This window comes from Aethalodelphis obliquidens, unplaced genomic scaffold (genome assembly GCF_003676395.1).
Source record: "Aethalodelphis obliquidens isolate GAN/ISIS:26980383/991018 unplaced genomic scaffold, ASM367639v1 scaffold53, whole genome shotgun sequence".
NCBI lineage: Eukaryota > Metazoa > Chordata > Mammalia > Artiodactyla > Delphinidae > Aethalodelphis > Aethalodelphis obliquidens.
This window is the reverse complement of record NW_020837997.1, coordinates 13,569,063-13,586,131: the sequence shown is the minus strand read 5'-3', so window position 1 is coordinate 13,586,131 and position 17,069 is coordinate 13,569,063. Positions and strand designations below refer to the sequence as shown.

The following is a 17,069-nucleotide window of genomic DNA, read 5'->3' as shown; positions in this document are numbered from 1 at the left end:
GCGGGGGCGGGGCGAGGGCGGGGATTCCACCCACACGCCGTGCTCCTCCCCCTCCCATCCCCTCCGCCCCCGGGCCCCGGCAGGTAACTTCTTCCTGAACAAGAACATGGAGGTGAAGATCGGAGACCTGGGGCTGGCCACCAGGGTGGGCCCAGGAGGCCGCTGCCACAGGTGACCGGGAGGCTCTGAGCGGGTTCTCTGGGTGGGTGAGGGTGGGCTGGCTCTGGCCCCAGCCTTCCTGAGGCCCCGTTATGCCCCCCCAGAGTGCTCTGTGGGACCCCAAACTTCCTGGCCCCGGAGGTCGTGTCCAGAAACGGGCACTCCTGCCAGTCGGACATCTGGGCTCTGGGCTGCGTCATGTGAGTGGCCCCCGAAGCCCCGGGCCTGGGGAAGGGGGGCAGGACTGCCCAGCTGGGGCCAGGTGTGGGCAGGTGGGAGCGGGCGCCGGCAGGTAAGGACAGGTGTAGGCATGTACAGGGGAGATTGAGTGGGGGCACAGGCAGGTATGAGCAAACACAGGACCAGTGTGTGCAGCTCGGGGGGCAGGTGGGAGCACACACCTGCCATCATCTGAGGGTGCAGGTATGAATAGGGCATATGACGGGATGATAGTTTTGAGTGTGCACAGAGGTGTGGACAGGTGTGTGCAGGTGGCAGATACACAGGCAGATGAGGGCATATGTACAGGTATGAGGTGTGAGCATGCATAAACTAAACCCGGAAAGGTATATGCAGGTGTGTCCAGGTATAACCCAGGAGCAGGCAGGTGTACAGACAGATGCTGGTGTCTCCTGAGCAGACAGGAATGGCCAGGTGGGAGCAGATGTAGGGCAGCTATGAGAAAGTGGATGTGACGTGGGTACGGAGTCAGGAAGTGTGGGAAGGTGTGGCCAGGTGTGCACAGGTAGGTGTGAGGCAACCCTGGATGCCCAGGACAGAGGCAAGCAGGCACCCAGGTTCCTGCCCCCGACCCGGCCCAGGTACATGGTGCTGACTGGCGCCCCTCCCTTCGTGGCGGCACCCTTGTCGGAGATGTACCAGAATATCCGAGACGGCCGCTACCCCGAGCCTGCACATCTGTCCTCCAATGCACGCCGCCTCATTGCCCGCCTGCTGGCACCCAACCCGGCCGAGCGGCCCAGCCTGGACCACCTGCTGCAGGATGACTTTTTCACGCAGGTGTGGGGTGTCAGCGGGTCGGGGCTGCCCTTCTCTGGGGCGTCTCAGCAGACCCAGGTGTGGGTCAGGACCCCCAGCTAGCCCAGGTACTCAGGAGTGGTGTGCTAACGCCCAGCTCTCCACTCCGAAGGGCTTCACCCCGGACCGGCTGCCGCCCCACTCCTGCCACAGCCTGCCCATCTTCTCCATCCCCCAGCCTCTGGGCAGGCTCTTCTGGAGGGTGGGCCGGCTGCTGCTGCCCCAGTGCCGGAGGCCTTGTGAGTACCGCCCCGCCCGCTCACCTGCTCCTACCTGCGCCCCGCATCTCACACGCCTGTCCTCCTCCCTACCTGCTCTGAAATGTCACCACCACGGCAGAGGCGGATGTCGGTGGCAGAGGTCTCGCCCTGCATGGGGTCAGGCTCTGCCCGCCCCCCAATCCTCGTGCCTCCTGCAGGCCCCTTCACTCCTAAGGAGGCTTCAGGTCCAGGAGAAGACGGCCCTGACCCTGACTCCATGGAGTGCGGTAGTGAGGTGAGGGCGCGGGGAGGGGGGCATGGTGGGGAATGTGGAGGGCATCCTCACAGGGAGGCTGGGCAGAGGGAGAAGCCAGGGGGTCTTCAGGGGGGGAGGCCAGAGCCCCCAACCCCTGCTGCTCCCTCCCCAGGCCTCCCTGTCAGAGGGAGGGGCTCCGTGCCCTGAGCGCCCTGTCCACCTGCTCAGCCAGGGGACCCTCGGGAGTGACCCGGCGGGTGAGCAGACTCTCCATCGTAGGTGGGAGCTGTGGGCAGGACTGAGGGTCGAGAAGTGGGGGGCAAAGATCCTGCCTTGCCAGGACCACGTCCCCTCTCCCGGCCTCAATTTTCCCACCTGTAAAATGACAATGATGTCTGGAATCCTTCTGGGGTGAAAATAGGACTTTCCCGGATGTGGGAGTTTGGGGCGGGGCTGGTTGGAGGGGCCCTGGCCTGTCTGTCCCCCACAGAGATCTGTCTCCCCAGGGCCCCAGGGGAGCCCGAGGCAGGAAGTAGAGGCAGCCATCAGGAGCCTGCAGCTTTGCCTGGACTCTGGCGCCCCAGGTAGGAGCAGCACAGATAGCTGGCGACTGTATTACAGACTTCCAGCTTCTCCTGTGGCCCAGCTTCCTGGGCCACTGGGGTTTCCCAGGGTTTCCATGATTGCCCTTTTTCTCTTCTGCAATCCAATCTAGGATCCCACATGGCCTTGAGCAATTTTTATTTTTTAATACAAAAAATGTTTAATGAAAGAAAGCAAAGCCCTACGGTATTTTGGACCTTACAAGCATTTCAGATTTACTCATTTCCAGAGGCAGAGGCAGCTGTGATCCCAGGGTCCCCCAGTCCTCCCCCATCAAGGCAAGAGTTGGTTGTTTTTGTTTTTTTTTTTTTTTGGCCGCATGTGAGATCTTAGTTCCCCATCCACGGATCGAGCCCGTGCCCCTTGCAGCGGAAGCACGGAGTCTTACCCACTGGACCGCCAGGGAAGTCCCAAGAGTTGGTGTTCTATTCCCTGGACTTTACTCTCCATCTCCTGTGCCTCTGCCGTCCTTCCGCCCGCCCCTTCCAGGACCCCTGCTCACTTCATTTCATCCTGTGCCAGCCACGCAGGACCCCCCAGGAGAGCAGCGGCCCATCCTCTGGGCCCCCAAGTGGGTGGATTATTCCAGCAAGTACGGCTTTGGCTACCAATTGTCAGACGGGGGCAGTGGTGTCCTGCTTCGGGATGGCACCCACATGGCCCTGCGTCCCGCAGAGGGGTAAGTTGTGGAGTTCCTTTCCCCCTGGGAGGCCAGGCCCTCCTCCCTGCCTTTCTTCATTCACTCCTCACAGATTTATTACACATCTACTGTGCACACCTACAGGCGCTTACTGCCTGGTCGGGGAGAACAATGCTAAACAAATGAATTACTAAGTTGATTTCAGGTGGCAGTTTTCGAAGGAAACGAAACAGGTGAGGTGACAGATTGGGGAAGTGGAGACGACTCTCAACAGAGTGGTTGTGGAAGCAGGCGCTTTCTGAAGAAGTGACGCTCAGGCGAGACAGAAATGATGAGAAAGAGTCTGTCAGGAACAGCATCTGAGGCCTAGGGAACAGCATGTGCAAAGCCCCCGAGATGGGACTGAGCATGGTGGGTTTGAGGAATGGCAGGGAGAGGGGAAGGACATGAAGTCACAGAGCCTCACAGGCCACTGTTGGGGTTGGGGCGGGAAGGAGGGGTCAGACTCACACTTTTTTTAAAAAAAATTAATTAAATTAATTAATTTATTTTTGGCTGTGTTGGGTCTTCGTTGCTGCGCGCGGGCTTTCTCTAGTTGCGGCGAGCGGGGGCTACTCTTTGTTGCGATGCACGGGCTTTTCATGGTTGTGGCTTCTCTTGTTGCGGAGCACAGGCTCTAGGCAGGTGGGCTTCAGTAGCTGTAGCGCACAGGCTCAGTAGTTGTGGCTCGCGGGATCTAGAGTGCAGGCTCAGTAGTTGTGGCGGCCTGTCAGGATCTCAGCGTGGACAGGCTGAGTCTGTGGCTCCAAGGGTCTGGAGTTCAGGGGAGGGGCCGGGGCTGGATGAACAGAGAGGGCTGGTCCGTGCAGAGCTGGTTTCACATCATGGTCCAAGAGACACGGCTGCGTGAGAAGGTGTCCTCGGGTGTGAGGTGTCCAGGATAGAGGTCCTGACAGCTGGCACCGCCCTGTGCAACCCCCCACCCCCATCAGCCAAGTCATCTACATGCCTGACCGGGGAAGGCTGGAGACGTTCGCCCTGAGGGATGTGCCCACCCTGCTGGGTGCCAAGCTGGCTGTCCTTCGGCTCTTTGCCCGATACATGCAGCGGCGGCTGCGAGAGGTGAGGGCTGGGTGGGGCTGGGGGGTGTGCCAGGCGGTGGGAGCCCTCGGCCCTGAGGCCCTGTGGCTGGGTCTGTCCACAGGAGGGGGGCCTGTCCACAGCCGCCTGGCCGGCAGCCCCCAGCCTCTGCCTGCTGCGCTTCCTGGTGTCCGAGCGGGCCGCACTCCTGCTGTTCAGTGATGGGACGGTGCAGGTGAGTGAGGGTCCCCCCCGCAAACAGGGCTGTTACATTGCACACTTCTGGGGGGAGCCCAAGAAAATCGGAAATAAAATGTGTCTGAATGACAGCAAAATGTCACTCAGGGTCATCGTCCTGTGTGGTTACCTGTAGCAGCTGTCGAAATGTCATTTTGTTGCAGAATCATTTTTAGGTTTTCCTGCGCAGTCCTGGCAATCCCTGGGACATCATAGCCACTCCTAAAACAGATTTCAAACGCACTAGTATACAATACTTATTATTTTTAAAAATTAGTATGATTTTATTTTATAGTAAAAATCCCCTCTCCGTTCAGACCAGAGTACCCTGGCCTGGGCCGGGTCTTAGAGGATTGTCTTCAAATGGCCCTGCCCAGCAGCTGTGGAAGCTGGTACCCATGAGGAGCTGCTGTTCCCCAGGGCACAGGCTTAAGAGTAGGAGGTCTCACTGGGCGGCTCTGGGTGGAGGAGTCCCATCTGAGCCTCAGTTTCCCTGTCTGTGTGGTAGAGCCCTGGGCTCCTGACCCTGAGTTCCTATGGGTGGGGCAGCCACTGAGACTCAGATCAGGGGGACCTCAGTCTCCTATCCACTTGTCCTCCGAGGGCCAGGGCCCCTTCTCCCCTCGGACCCAGCTCCTCCCGCCTTGGTAGGTCAGCTGCAGTGGAGACCAGGCTCAACTCGTGCTGAGTGGTGGGTGTGAAGAGCTGCGGCTCACGGTCTGGGAGCAGGGCCAGCCTGGCACCTCCTACCCGCTGGGCGTCCTGCGGAGCCACGGCTGTGCTCCGGCTGCCCGCCAGCACCTTCAGCATGCGATCCACATGCTTCAGAGCATCTAGCTTCCCTGAGGGTCAAGGTGGACCTCTGCATGTTGATGCCTAGGACCCAAGCTCCCTTTCTGTCCCTTTTGCTCCCCCAGAGGGGACGTCCTTGGGGACAGCTGGGGGAGCATGCAGGGGGTATAGGAGGTGGGGGTCCTGGCCTCGTGGCATGACTGTTCAACCCAGACTTGTGTTTGGAATTGTTCTTTTATCATTAAAGTAAACTTGACTCTGCAGCCTGCCGTTGGCCTCTCTTTGGGGGAGTTTGAGGAGCTTTGCCAAGGGGGCACCATGATCTGAGCCCACTGCTCCTGTGGCAGAGACAGACCAGATTTTCACCAACACAGAAATTCTTACTAGAGTGGGGTTCTGCCATGGCCAAAAGTCTAAAATATGGAACATTCGCTCAACTGCTGGGCAGTGAGGACACAGGTGTTGGAGGCTGGGAAGATGGCGACCCATGTCATGCCGGGACAAGACACTGGACCAGGGTCACCCTGATGTGCTGCACCTGAGAACCGAGAGCCAATTGCCAAGGGGGACGAGAGCTTGCCCTCAGGACTTCCCCTCCCCACGCCCCCGGAAATGCTTTCCAGCTCCCTGACTGAGAATGCGGTCCCTCTGGGTTTTTGTGAGTTTCAGTTATTCCAACTCACAGTGGCTGAAACAAAGAAGAAGAGCTTATTGGTGCCTATAACTGAGAGGTTGGGACCCATGACCTTCAGGCAGGGCTGCATCCAGGGCCTCTCACGGCAAGGTAGGGAATTCACCCTGGCCTGGCCCTCTCTCTCCCCGAGGGCTGCAGTGTCTCTGGCCTCACACTTACAATATTCACAACCCTGTACCCAGCAGTAAGCAGTCTCCTCAGGTGTTTCTGGAAAGTCCTGGGACAGCACTTCCTCAGACCAGCATAGGTGACAGCCCTGCCCATGGTTGGGGGACCACCCGGTTAACCATTGCGTCTTCAGAAACCCCTCCAGGGGGCTGGCTTTGGCTGGTCTGGATTTGGGCTTCGGCCCTGGGCCTCACCCTCCCCTGGTGGGTCCTTCAGCCACCCAATCTCCACGATCCCCTGCCGAGCTCCCGGGCACCTGGGCCCTTTGGGGCCCTTCTCTCCTCTTATTTCAGCAGCAAACTGACAAGCCCACTCCCTGCAGCTCCCCAGAGACCCCTCAATTCCTTACAGACACCAGGCCAACACCCCTTCTGCCCACCCCTGTCGGGACCCTCGCTCAGGCTCCCGGTCCCACCTCCCTCCCGAGGACGCACGCCCACCACCATAGACCCCTTGGCCGGGGTGGGGGTCGGCCACAGCTCTTCCTCTTGCTCTTGGGGCCAAACTGCAGGGGGGTGGTCTCCATGCCTCAAGTCCCTGCTGCCTCCGTAACCCTCTATGGCCTGACTTCGCTCCAGGTCAGCTGGGGCCACTGGCGCCACCACTACTCTGCCACTGAAGTGTGGGCCGGCCCCGGGTTAAGCATCGCCCACCCACCCACCCATACTGGTTCCTTGAAGCTCTGTAACAAATTACCACAAAGTAATAGGTATTTGTTCTCCACGTTCTGGAGACCAGAAGTCGGAGACCAAGGTGTGGCAGGGTCGCGATTCCTCTGAAGGCTGCGGGGCAGGCGGGGAGGGCGGGGGCCGGGCGGGGGCGGGGGGGGGGGTGGATTCTTCTGACCTCTTCCAGCTTGTGGTGGCCCCAGGCATCCCTGGGCTTGAGGCTGCATCACCCTAGCCTCTGCCTCCGTCTTCACACAGCTTCACCCTCTGTGTCTGAGTCTCCTCCTCCGTCTCTTATAAGGACATTAGATTTAGGGCCAACCTAATTCAGGATGATCTCATCTCAAGATTCTTAATTACATCTGCAAAGACCCTTTTTAAAAATTTTTATTTATTTATTTTGGCTGCGTTGGGTCTTCGTTGCTGTGCGCGGGCTTTCTCTAGTTGCGGCGAGTGGGAGCTGCTCTTCGTTGCGGTGCGCGGGCTTCTCATTGCGGTGGCTTCTCTTGTTGCTGAGCACGGGCTCTAGGCACATGGGCTTCAGTAGTTGTGGCTCACAGGCTCTAGAGCACAGGCTCAGTAGCTGTGGCACGCGGGCTTAGTTGCTACGTGGCACGTGGGATCTTCCCAGACCAGGGGTCGAACCCGTGTCCCCTACATTGGCAGGAGGATTCTTAACCACTGCGCCTCCAGGGAAGTCCCTGCAAATACCCTTTTGTAAGCTCCCATCCACAGGTTCCAGGGGTGTATCTTTTGGGGGCCACGAATCAATGCACTCCACCCCCTGAGCCTCATCAGAGCTGGTTGCTTGTACCTAGGTGTATCCCCATTTTTTTGTTGCTTTTGAGCCACGCTGTGCGGCATGTGGGATCTTAGTTCCCCGACCAGGGATCAAACCCGTCCCCCTGCAGTGGAAGCGTGGAGTCCTAACCACTGGCCCGCCAGGGAAGTCCCAGGTGTATGCCCATTTTACAGATGGGGAAATTCCAGCAGGGCTAGGTTGGAACCATGCATGTATGTGGCCCTTCCTGAGACCCACCTGCGGCCCTGCAGCCTGGGGCTACTACTCTCAGTTGGAGGATCTGATGTGGCCGTCACTCGCTCGTGGGGTGCCCTGTCCATCTCTGGCTACTTCCTCTCCATCCCTGTTGCCCCATCAGACGCTCCTGTCATCCCAAGCCCCTGGCCTCCTCCTGGAAGCCCTCCAGGCTGCTCTGCTATGCCTTCCTAGCTTTCCTAGCGGGCTGTGTTCCCCAGACCCCTCATTGCCCATTCCTCAAGCCAGCAGCCTGTGGTCACCTGGCCCCTGGGTTTGTCCCTGGAGCAGTCCTGGGCCCCTCCCTGTCACCACACCCCATCCTCCACACACTCCAGCGCTTCCTTCCCCGCCTTTGGAACTTTTGTGGCAACTGCCAGCTGACCACGGTCCAACCCATGGTCCCCCAGTCCTCGACTCCAGGCCAATCCCAGTCCTGAAGAAATGTGTCCAGCAGCCCCACGGGCCATGGTCCTCTGCTCCCAACTAGGTGACAGGGGGATACCACCTGTGGCTCATCGCTCAGATGTTCTTTGGGGACTGGTAGGTGTTAGGAGTCATCCTGGGAGGAAGGTTTGCAGACCTCAGTTTCCCTGTCTGTACAATGTCAGGTGGACCCCGTCCTACTGGAGATGGGGGTCCCACACACACCACGGAGGCAGGCCGATGCCCTAGGAAGTAACCACCTGGCACCATCCCCTCCACATGGGTCATAGCCGTCCCCATGGCTGGTTGTCCCCTGGGATGTCAGGTCCTGAGCCTCGGGAAAAGGGGACCTGGCTGGACCACCTTTCGGTGTAGCCCCGATGCCGACAGCACCTGGCTTGTGGAAAAGCCTGGAATTGGGGTATCCTGAACTCTAACTCTTGTATCTGGAAGACTAGGGGGGGAGGGGCTGGATCTGAGCCCTCCCCCCACCCCTCCCCCATGCCCACCAACCCCACACCAGGCCAAGGGCTCACGTGTAGTAAAAAGACTTTATTAAGAAGGCTTTGAAGTCAAAAAATAAAACTCTTGATACAATTTTCTGAACCCTTAGGTCAGCTCAGCAAATATATAATCAGTAATTTAGCTGTGTAAGATTAAAGGTCCGTTACTTTATTTAAAATAAAATATATTTTAGTTTTCTTAAAATTTATTCCATAAAGTACATATTTCCCTATAAATTCCCTACATATACACAAGAGGTAAAAAGTAAAAGTTTAAAAAAACAAAAAAATTAAAAAACGGTCAACAGAAACCACAGCAGAAAAAGGATTAATAATTAAAAAAAAAAAAAGTAAGTTCTGGACGCCCCCTCCCCCCGCCCCCCTCCAGCCTGCGCGCGGCTTACATACTAAAGGGTAACCAGTTGGCCCCAAAAAGGGAGCCGTCCTTCTGGAAGTTTCTGCAGAGGTTGAGGCCGTGGGAAAACAAACACTGTCAAATCGGTATCAGCTACGTACAAAAGGACAACCGGGAGAGTTGTAAAAATCGTGTTGTTTTTTTTTTTCCTTAAAAAGATCACCCTGGGGAGGGGGGGGTGTCTTAAATAAAAAGTGCAAGCAGGCCTTTTCTCTCTGGTTTATTTTAACCTGTCGACTCAATACTGTCATTTGTTAAGAACTGAGGTGTCGCTGGGCCACCGGGTCGCCGTCTCCACGCTTGGGACTGGAGTTAAAGCTCGTCTGTAAACACTGGCCAGCCCGCCGCTCACCCCGCCCACACCCTCCCCTTCCTCCCCACCCGGCCCTGAGCACCCACCCCGCGTCCGTGGACGGGCCCTGAGGGCCGCGGGCGCGGCGAGGTGACCGGCTAGGAAAAGATATGAATGGCCTGGGTGGCAGGTGTGCGGCAGGCTGGGCACTCGGGCTCGCTCTTGCCGCAGATGCGGACGGCGCAGTCCATGCAGAAGAGGTTGTGGCCGCAGGGCACCAGCGCGGCCATCACCTCACCCTCTGCACACACAACGCACTCCCGCGCCAGAGCCGCGGAGGCGGGGGCGTTGGGGACCGGGGCCGCCTGGGGCTTGCGGCCACTCTCCGAGGCGCTCGAGTCCAGCGCAGAGCACGAGGAGGCCGAGGAGCTGCCGGGCAGCGAGGTGGCCGTGGAGAAGCTGGCGCTGCTCGAGAAGGATGCCAGGGAGCCCTGCGGGGGCCGCCAGGGCAGGGCGCCCACCGGGTCGGGCGCAGCGCGGCGGGCCAGCGGGAGCTCCAGGCTCAGGCCGCCGGGCTCGGGCAGCGTGGGCGAGTGTCGTGGTGTGCCAGCCCCGCTGCTGCGCCGGGCGCCCGCGGCGGGTGGCGCGGGGGCCCCGTTGACGGCGGCGCAGCCACTGAAGGCGGGCAGGGGCGGGGCCCGCTCAAAGGGCGCCCAGATGGTGGCCGCGGTGGGTACGGTCAGGTCCAGCGCCAGGAAGTCGAAGCCGAAGTCGCAGTCCTCGGGGGCGGGTGGCCCCGCGGGGGCCCCTGGACCGTCCCCACCGAAGGTGAAGCCTCCGTTGCCCGAGGCGCCGTAGGGGCTGGTGGGGTCCGCGTCCGGCACCGGCATGGTCGGCCCCCCTCGGCCGCCCGCATAGAAGGCCTCGGGGCCCCCCGGGGTGCCCAGAGCAGCGTCCCCCCGGAGGCTGGCCGTGGGCGCGGGGGGCCGGCGGCCCGGGTTGGGGGCCTTGGCCCAGAGGCCCGCGGCTGCCCCGAGCAGGTCCAGGCAGACGTCGGTGCCGTTGGAGTGGAAGTCGCTGTCGGGGCCGGTGTCAGCGAAGGCTCCCGTGCGCAGCGTGATGTGGGCCTCGATCTCCTCGCGCGCCCGGTCCACGTTCTCGGGCATGCCCGTCACAGCGAACACCGGCTCCTTGTCGCGCCCGGGCGTCACGATGTACGTGTGCGTCCGCTGCTGGATGCGCTTGATGGTGGCGCCCTTGGGGCCCACCACCAGCCCCACCACGCGGTAGGGCACGCGCACCTGGATGGTGGTCTGTCCCGGCAGGTTGGGCGGGCCCTGCGCGGTACCGGGCAGCCCGCCTGCCTTGCTGCGCGTGGCGCGGATCACGGAGAAGTGCTCGGCGGCCGACAGGATCTCACGCTTGGCCATCTCCACGTCCTCTTTGCGGCCGGTCACGATAAAGACCGGCTCCTCCCCACGCACCGGTGTCTTGATGTACGTGTTCGTCTTGGCGCGCAGAGCCTTGATCTTGCACCCTGTGGTGGGGGACGGGGAGACACAGTGAGGGCAGGGACCCCTCCCCAGGACAGCCCCTCCTGGGCAGCAGCTGCAGGGGCCAGCCGGTGCGCTGGGTTAGGAGGCCCCACCTTCGGGCTGTAATCTCAGGCACTCGGCGTCCCTCCCTCCAACCTTGGGCGTCAGTGTCCACTCTGGTTCTGCAACCCCTGGCTCTGTAACAGGGGGATTGTCCCAAAGGCAAGGAGGGACCCTGTTTTAGGTTGAAAGGCGTCCCCCCAAATCCATGTCCACCTGGAATGTCAGAATGTGACCTTATTTGGAAATAACGTCTTTGCAGATGTAATTAGTTAGGGTGAGGGCATGCTGGATTAGGGCGGCCCTGAATCCAATGACCAGTGTCACTATAGAGGAGGGACATGTAAAGACACAAGAGAAGATGGCCCTGTGAAGACGGAGCCCAGGGTTGGAGTGAGACAGACACAAGCCCAGGAACACCAAGGCCTGTCAGTCAGTACCACCAGAAGCCCGGGGAGAGGCCGGAACAGATTCTCCCCTGGAGGGAGCATGGTCCTGCCCACACCCTGATTTCCACCTTGCAGAACTGTGAGGGTTCATTTCTATAGTTTCAAGCCATCCAGTTCATTTTACCAGATCTAGGACACGAATGCAGACCCTCTGACACCAACTCCCTGACAGGAGGGGAAACTGAGGCTCGGATTGTGGAAATGGCCTACGACTTCTTCCTGACCATGTGACCCTCCCCCAAGAGCAGATCCTGGGCCCCATATCAGGACGCCTCCAAAGGCCCTCAGTGGTCCCAGCCTCTGAGGGGAAGCTCGGGGACACGGCCTTGTGGCTTCATCTTTGCTGCCTGGGCTGGGCTGGGCTAGGGGGCTGACCCTGCGGAAGGGGGCCAGGGTGGCCGTTGGGGAGAGGGTCAGTCGAGCAGGTTCTTTGACTAGGTGCCTCTCCCACCACCTAGGCGGCCCTCCCAAGGTCGACTGGAAGCTGCCCCTGAGACATCTAAACACCAGGCGTGGCCGGCCGGGGGCCCTGACACCCACCCCCCCGCCCAGGGGCCTTCTGACACATCTTGAGTCCGGACCCAGGAGTCTGGGAGGACCCCCCACCCCCAAGTTCTGGGGATGCCAGAGGGACACAGGGATATTGTTGCAGTGCAAACAGAGGGCGGCACTGAGTGGAATAACAGCGTGGCTAACTTCTCAGCGAGGGAAAATACAAAGTTAGCGGGACGAGCTGTCTGCCTGCAGCCAAGTAAGTCAGAGACACGGGGCCTGGGCAGGGGGCAGCCTCACCCCCAGTGCAAAGAGGGCAGGAGCCCCCCATCCATGGCTGAATAAAAGGGGGCCAGCTGAGTGGGGGTCTGAAATCTCCCAGGGAGACACTGCTTTCCTCCCATCTCCCGGCCTCGCCTCCTGGCCCCCAGCCATCCCCACTGCACCCGGCGTCCTCCCCGTCGGTGGCTGCTGACCTGGGCTGCCTCCACTCCTGCCTGGATGGTCTCCTCCCCACTTGGCTGGGGAGGCCCCTCCTGCAGTTCCCCTGCGCCTGACCTTTCCCATTTGTCACGTCATCCTCACTGCTGCACCCCACCGTCCTCTCCCTTCTCTGCATCACATCACAGCCCGGCACCCTCTCTTCCAGGAAACCCGCCCTGACTATGCTGGGCCAGGCCCCAGCACACACTTCTCAGAGTTTCTCCTCACACCCTAAGTCTGACTTTCTGGACTCCCCGAGGCTGGGGGACTGTGCTGTAAGGGCCGGTGGACTGGGATTGCCCTGGGCACTCAAGGAACCATCCCATGCCTCAGTTTCCTCACCTGCCAAAGGAGGGCAGAAACACACCCAGCCTCACAGGTTTGGGGCAGGACCTGACCGGCCACAGACTGGAGAGTGGCCCCAGACCGGTGCCTGTCCTCATGGGGGAGCCTTGGTGGGGAAGGGACCCCTGGGCAGGTCAGGGCTGGGGAAGGACCCTGCAGCTTTCCGCTTGCCGGCCCCCATCCTGCCCTGACCCAGAGAGCAGCCTTGGATGGAGGCCTCAGTGGCCAAGTAGAGCCCAATTAACCATCCAGACTTCAGCTGTGACATCCACTATCCCCCAAACCCCACCCACGCTAAGACCCTGAGAGGTGGCAGAGCTTGAGGGGGTGGGGAGTGGAACTGCACAAGCCAGGAAATTGGGTTTCCAGGAGTGACCCTGGGGGCTACCGCCAATTGGTGGGTGCAGCAGAAATGCAGCTTCCCGGGCCCTGCCCCAGAATTCCAACTCAGATAACCGGGAAAGGTGGCTGACTGCCCCAGGCCCCAGCAGGCCCCACCCTGCGGCAGCCGGACCCTCCTCAAGAGGGGCAGGGCCAAGGGTCCCCATGGGGGGCCTAGATGTAGGCAACCCTGCTTCCCATTGCTCGTGACCTTGTACTGGGGTCCAGGCACCACTGCACTGGGCGTTCAGGGAACCAGGCCACACGGGCTCTGCCCCAAAGGAGCCCACGTGGTGACCACAGGCCACACTTATCAAGGGAACCTCAAGGCCGTGTGCGGGGAGCTGAGGGGCCGCCCTGGGAAGGAGGCTGCGTGCCGCTGGCTAAGGGGACAGCAGGGACAGAGTTCCAGCAGGCCAGGGCTGGGACGAGTCAGCCCGATATACTGCCACTCCCAACACAGCAGGGTGCTGTCCCCAGGGCCAGGCTGAGTCACAGTACCGTGTCTGGGGGCAAAGCTGGCTCACCTGTGAAACAGGGCCAGGGAAAGCCCCGTGCAGCAGGCACGGAAGGGTGTGACCTGCCACCCGGGGGCCCCGTTCTTCCTACGCCCCACAGTGGGTAGGTAAGAACGTCAAGGCAGGGGCCCCCGACAGGCCTGCAGCGTCCCACAAGGGTGGGGCCCCGCACAAGGGAGAGAACAGCGAGCGCGAGGGATGATGGAAGGGACCCTGGCTGGCTGGCAGGTCACTCGCTCCCGACCGTGAGCCGAGTGTGCTGCAGACCCAGGCCTGGCTCTGAAGACCCAACCCTGGCCACCCCACCCACGGCCATTCTGCCAACTGGGGCAAAGGCAGCAAGGCGGGGGGCGCAGGGGAGGGTCTCAGAAGGAACTGGGCACCAGCCCCCTGACATTTGATGACCAGCTGGGGTGACAGGCTCTCCACCAGCCCTTCTGAGTTTCCACTTTTCCTGTTTGTGGAAGGGGGCCACCTCCCCACCACCTCCAACCCTGGAGCTTTGGAAGGTGGAGGTTCTCTCCTGACTCACCCCTGCTCCCTGCAGGGCAGGAAGAGCCAGGAGACTAGGGTTCATATCTGGGCCCTGCCGACCAGCTCTGGCGGCACCTCCGCTCCTGCAGCCTCTCCCTCCCCGTCTGTGACCCGAGGCTGCAGGATCCTCTCTGGGGGACACCTCAGGGCAGGTTGAGGTTGCCTCTCAGTGGGTCCAGGGCACCTTCTGGGCCCCTCAGCCTCCGGGAGGAGAGAGCAACGTAGGGGCTATAATCTCCTGCCTGTGCCCAGAAGGTGCATGGACCCATTTCAGGGCTGAGAAAACTGAGGCTCACAGAGCAGCAAGGGGGTGTCCAGGAAAGGGCGAGCCCGGGTCTGTGGCTCTCGTCAGCACAGGAGGTCGGGCAGGTGAACCCCCTGACCCTGCACTCCAGAGAAGGGGGTGGCCGTGGGCCTGGGGTCAGACAGAAAAGAATAAGTTCAGGGTAGGCCGTGCCCCCTGCCCTAGGGACAGCAGGGCAGTAAGAAGGGACAGGTTCCATGTCCAGGGACCCACAGGGTGGACAGCAGGGTGGGTAACCGGAGGAAGGGCACAGAGTCCTCCAGGCTGTGCTTGAGAACTGGTGGCAGAAGCTGGGAGCCACAGATGCTTCTAGAGTGGGGAGACACAAGGGCTGCTGCAATTGCCAACCTGTCCTGGCATTCGTACTCCCCTCTCTGGTGCCCTGCACCCCACTCACCCCTGCACCCCGGGGTGGCTACAGTGTGCCGGCCAGGTGCTGGGATAAGAACCAGCATCTGGCTTGAGAATCCTCACGACAAGGGAGCTGCTCTCCCCCCTGTCACAGAGAGGGGCTCTTGTGCTCAGAGTCACAGGACCACCCTAGTCTGCAGGGAGAGCTGTCAGGGCCCAGGGACCCCCAGAGCCTGCCTTGCTGTCTGCCATCCGCAGGAATCCAGGCTGATACCCTGGGTACCAGCGGGTACCAGAGGGACACGCGGTACCAGTGGTCAGTGTGGAGCCTGGCGACCCAGCCACCAGACTGCTCAGCATGTAGGCCAGGGATCGGTGCCCCCTGCTTGCGGCCCGCACCCCCGGGGGGCTGACACGCACATTCACATGGGACTTGTCCTCAGGCTCCACCACCAGGTGGATCAGTCTCATGACCTTGGGTGACAGCCCCCAGCCTCAGTCTCCACAGGCTCCTGGACACTCGGCTGGGAAGCAGCTGTCTTGTTACAGGTCCCAGTGAGGTTACTGGGGACAGGGGCGGCAGGAGGTGTGTCCTGAATAGGAAGGAGGCAACTGGGTGGCAGAGGGGAAAGGTTCGATTGTGGTCTCGTGGTGCCTGCGGGTAGCCGCAGGTCCCGGAGAATGGTTTACGGGTCCCCCTCCCCCCGGCTCCCATTCCTAACAGCGGGTCCCCGGGCCCAGCATCACGCCTGGTCCTCCTTGTGTCCACACACGGGGAAGACAAATGAATGACTGAACGTACCTGCACCCAAAGCCAGAGAGCTTGCTACCCCCTGGCCCCACCCACCCAGAACTAGTAGAGCGGTGTCCAGGGCATCCCTGCGGTCCTCTGCTTGTGGCAGTTAGGGCGACAGGTCACCTTGAGACTCAAGCCCTCCAACACCCTTCTCTAGCTCCTGTTACCGAGGGTCCAGAGGCAGGGACCCCTAGCCCCACGTCAAGCCCCGCCCAGGCCCCACCCCAAGTTCTAGAACCTGGCTGAGCAGCAGGGAGCCCGGAGGTGCGGGCAGGAAGGCAGGAAAGTTGAGGCTGGTGGGCAGGCAGCTAACAGGGTGGGTGGGTGTGTGCTGGGCCGGGCACTGCCCACCACCCTCCAGCCCGCCCGCCCCGCAGCTCCAGGGCCAATGAGCGGCCGCCGGCCTGATGTCACCCTGCAAATCTCAGCCTGGCTCTCTAACAAAGAGAACAATGGGGCAGCCACAGGGACACTCCGACAATGCCGCTCCGGGACCCGCACACCCTGGGTCTGCTGCTGGCCACCTGGCCAGGGGAGGGCTGTGGGGCAGGACCCCAAAAGTGGCTTTTACGGGGGGGGTCCTTGTGCATCCCCCAAATCCCTGACTGGGGGCGGAGAGCCCGGTAGGGATCCTCTCTCATCCTGTCCTGCTCCCCATCCCCAGCAGGGTGCCCAGGCTGGCAAGTCTCGATGCACCCTCTCTGTGCCGCCAAACTTCTCTCGACACTGCCGGAGCGCCCGCGCCCCCAGCCCCAGCGACCCCCCCAAACCCGAGCGAACCCGCCCCGTGCCAGTTTTGGGTGTGGAGCGGGCACTGCCCAGCCCGGCCCCCTTATCCCTGGGATGCCACCGCTGGCGGCCCAGGGCCCGGGCAGTGAGCTGCACGCAGGGGCCTTTCCCGGCTGCAGGCACCCAGACAAAGGCGGCAGCGGGGCCGGAGCGCCGAGGGGAGGAGCGCGGGCTGCGCCCAACTTTCTCCCGCGGCCAGCGGCAGGACAAAGGCACACAGGCGGCCACCGAGGCCCGAGCCCACGCGGGGCGTGGCCGGGGTCTGGTGTCCAGCCGCGGGCTGGGCTGGGTGGCCCCTCCCGGGACGAGCCGCGAGGGGACCCCCGGGGAGGCGCCCCCGACGGCGGCCACTCACCCTGGCGACCCACGATCTCGGCGACGTGCTCGGAGCTGGGCACGGGCACGCACTCGGTCATGTTCACGCTCTTCTTGCGGCTGCCGATCACGCTCATCTGCTCGGCCAGCAGCGTCGGGGGACCCAGGGCCGCGGGGTGGGGCGCGAAGCCCGCGAACACGTCGGGCGGAGATGGCCGAGGCGGCGGCGGGGGGCTCACGTCGGGCTCCAGCAGCGGCAGCGGGCCGGGGGCCACGGCCACCCCGGGCGCGCCCGCCTCGGGCCCGTCGGGGGGCGCGGGCTCCGCCGCGGCCCCGCAGTCTGCGCCTCGCGCCGCCGCCACCGCTCCGTCCCCGCCGCCCGCGGCCGCCCCCTCCTCGTCCTGGTCGCCCGCGCCCCCCAGACCGAGCCCTGAGAGCTGGTCCAGGGCCAAGCGCAGCGCGGCGGCCGCGTCGTCGGGCTCGGGCGGCGGCCGGGGCGCAGGCGCGGCC

The 17,069-nt window shown here is 61.9% G+C and overlaps 2 protein-coding genes across 2 annotated transcripts; one reads left to right on the top strand and one right to left on the bottom strand.

Moving 5' to 3' along the window:
- The first annotated feature begins 80 nt into the window (after nucleotides 1–80).
- Nucleotides 81–5,268, top strand: PLK5 (polo like kinase 5 (inactive)). Its single transcript, XM_027086014.1, is given in 11 exon segments — nucleotides 81–171; nucleotides 264–359; nucleotides 981–1,179; nucleotides 1,310–1,436; nucleotides 1,616–1,692; nucleotides 1,826–1,910; nucleotides 2,160–2,237; nucleotides 2,779–2,891; nucleotides 2,894–2,935; nucleotides 4,101–4,211; nucleotides 4,865–5,268. Coding segments are annotated over 11 exon segments (1,179 nt in total). The 5' UTR covers nucleotides 81–106; the 3' UTR covers nucleotides 5,051–5,268.
- A 3,261-nt stretch (nucleotides 5,269–8,529) lies between these two features.
- MEX3D (mex-3 RNA binding family member D) lies at nucleotides 8,530–17,068 on the bottom strand (the record flags this gene model as incomplete). Its single annotated transcript, XM_027086029.1, has 2 exons — nucleotides 8,530–10,744; nucleotides 16,600–17,068. Coding segments are annotated over 2 exons (1,848 nt in total), but the record flags the coding sequence as incomplete, so codon positions are not given.
- Between the last annotated feature and the right edge of the window lies 1 nt (nucleotide 17,069).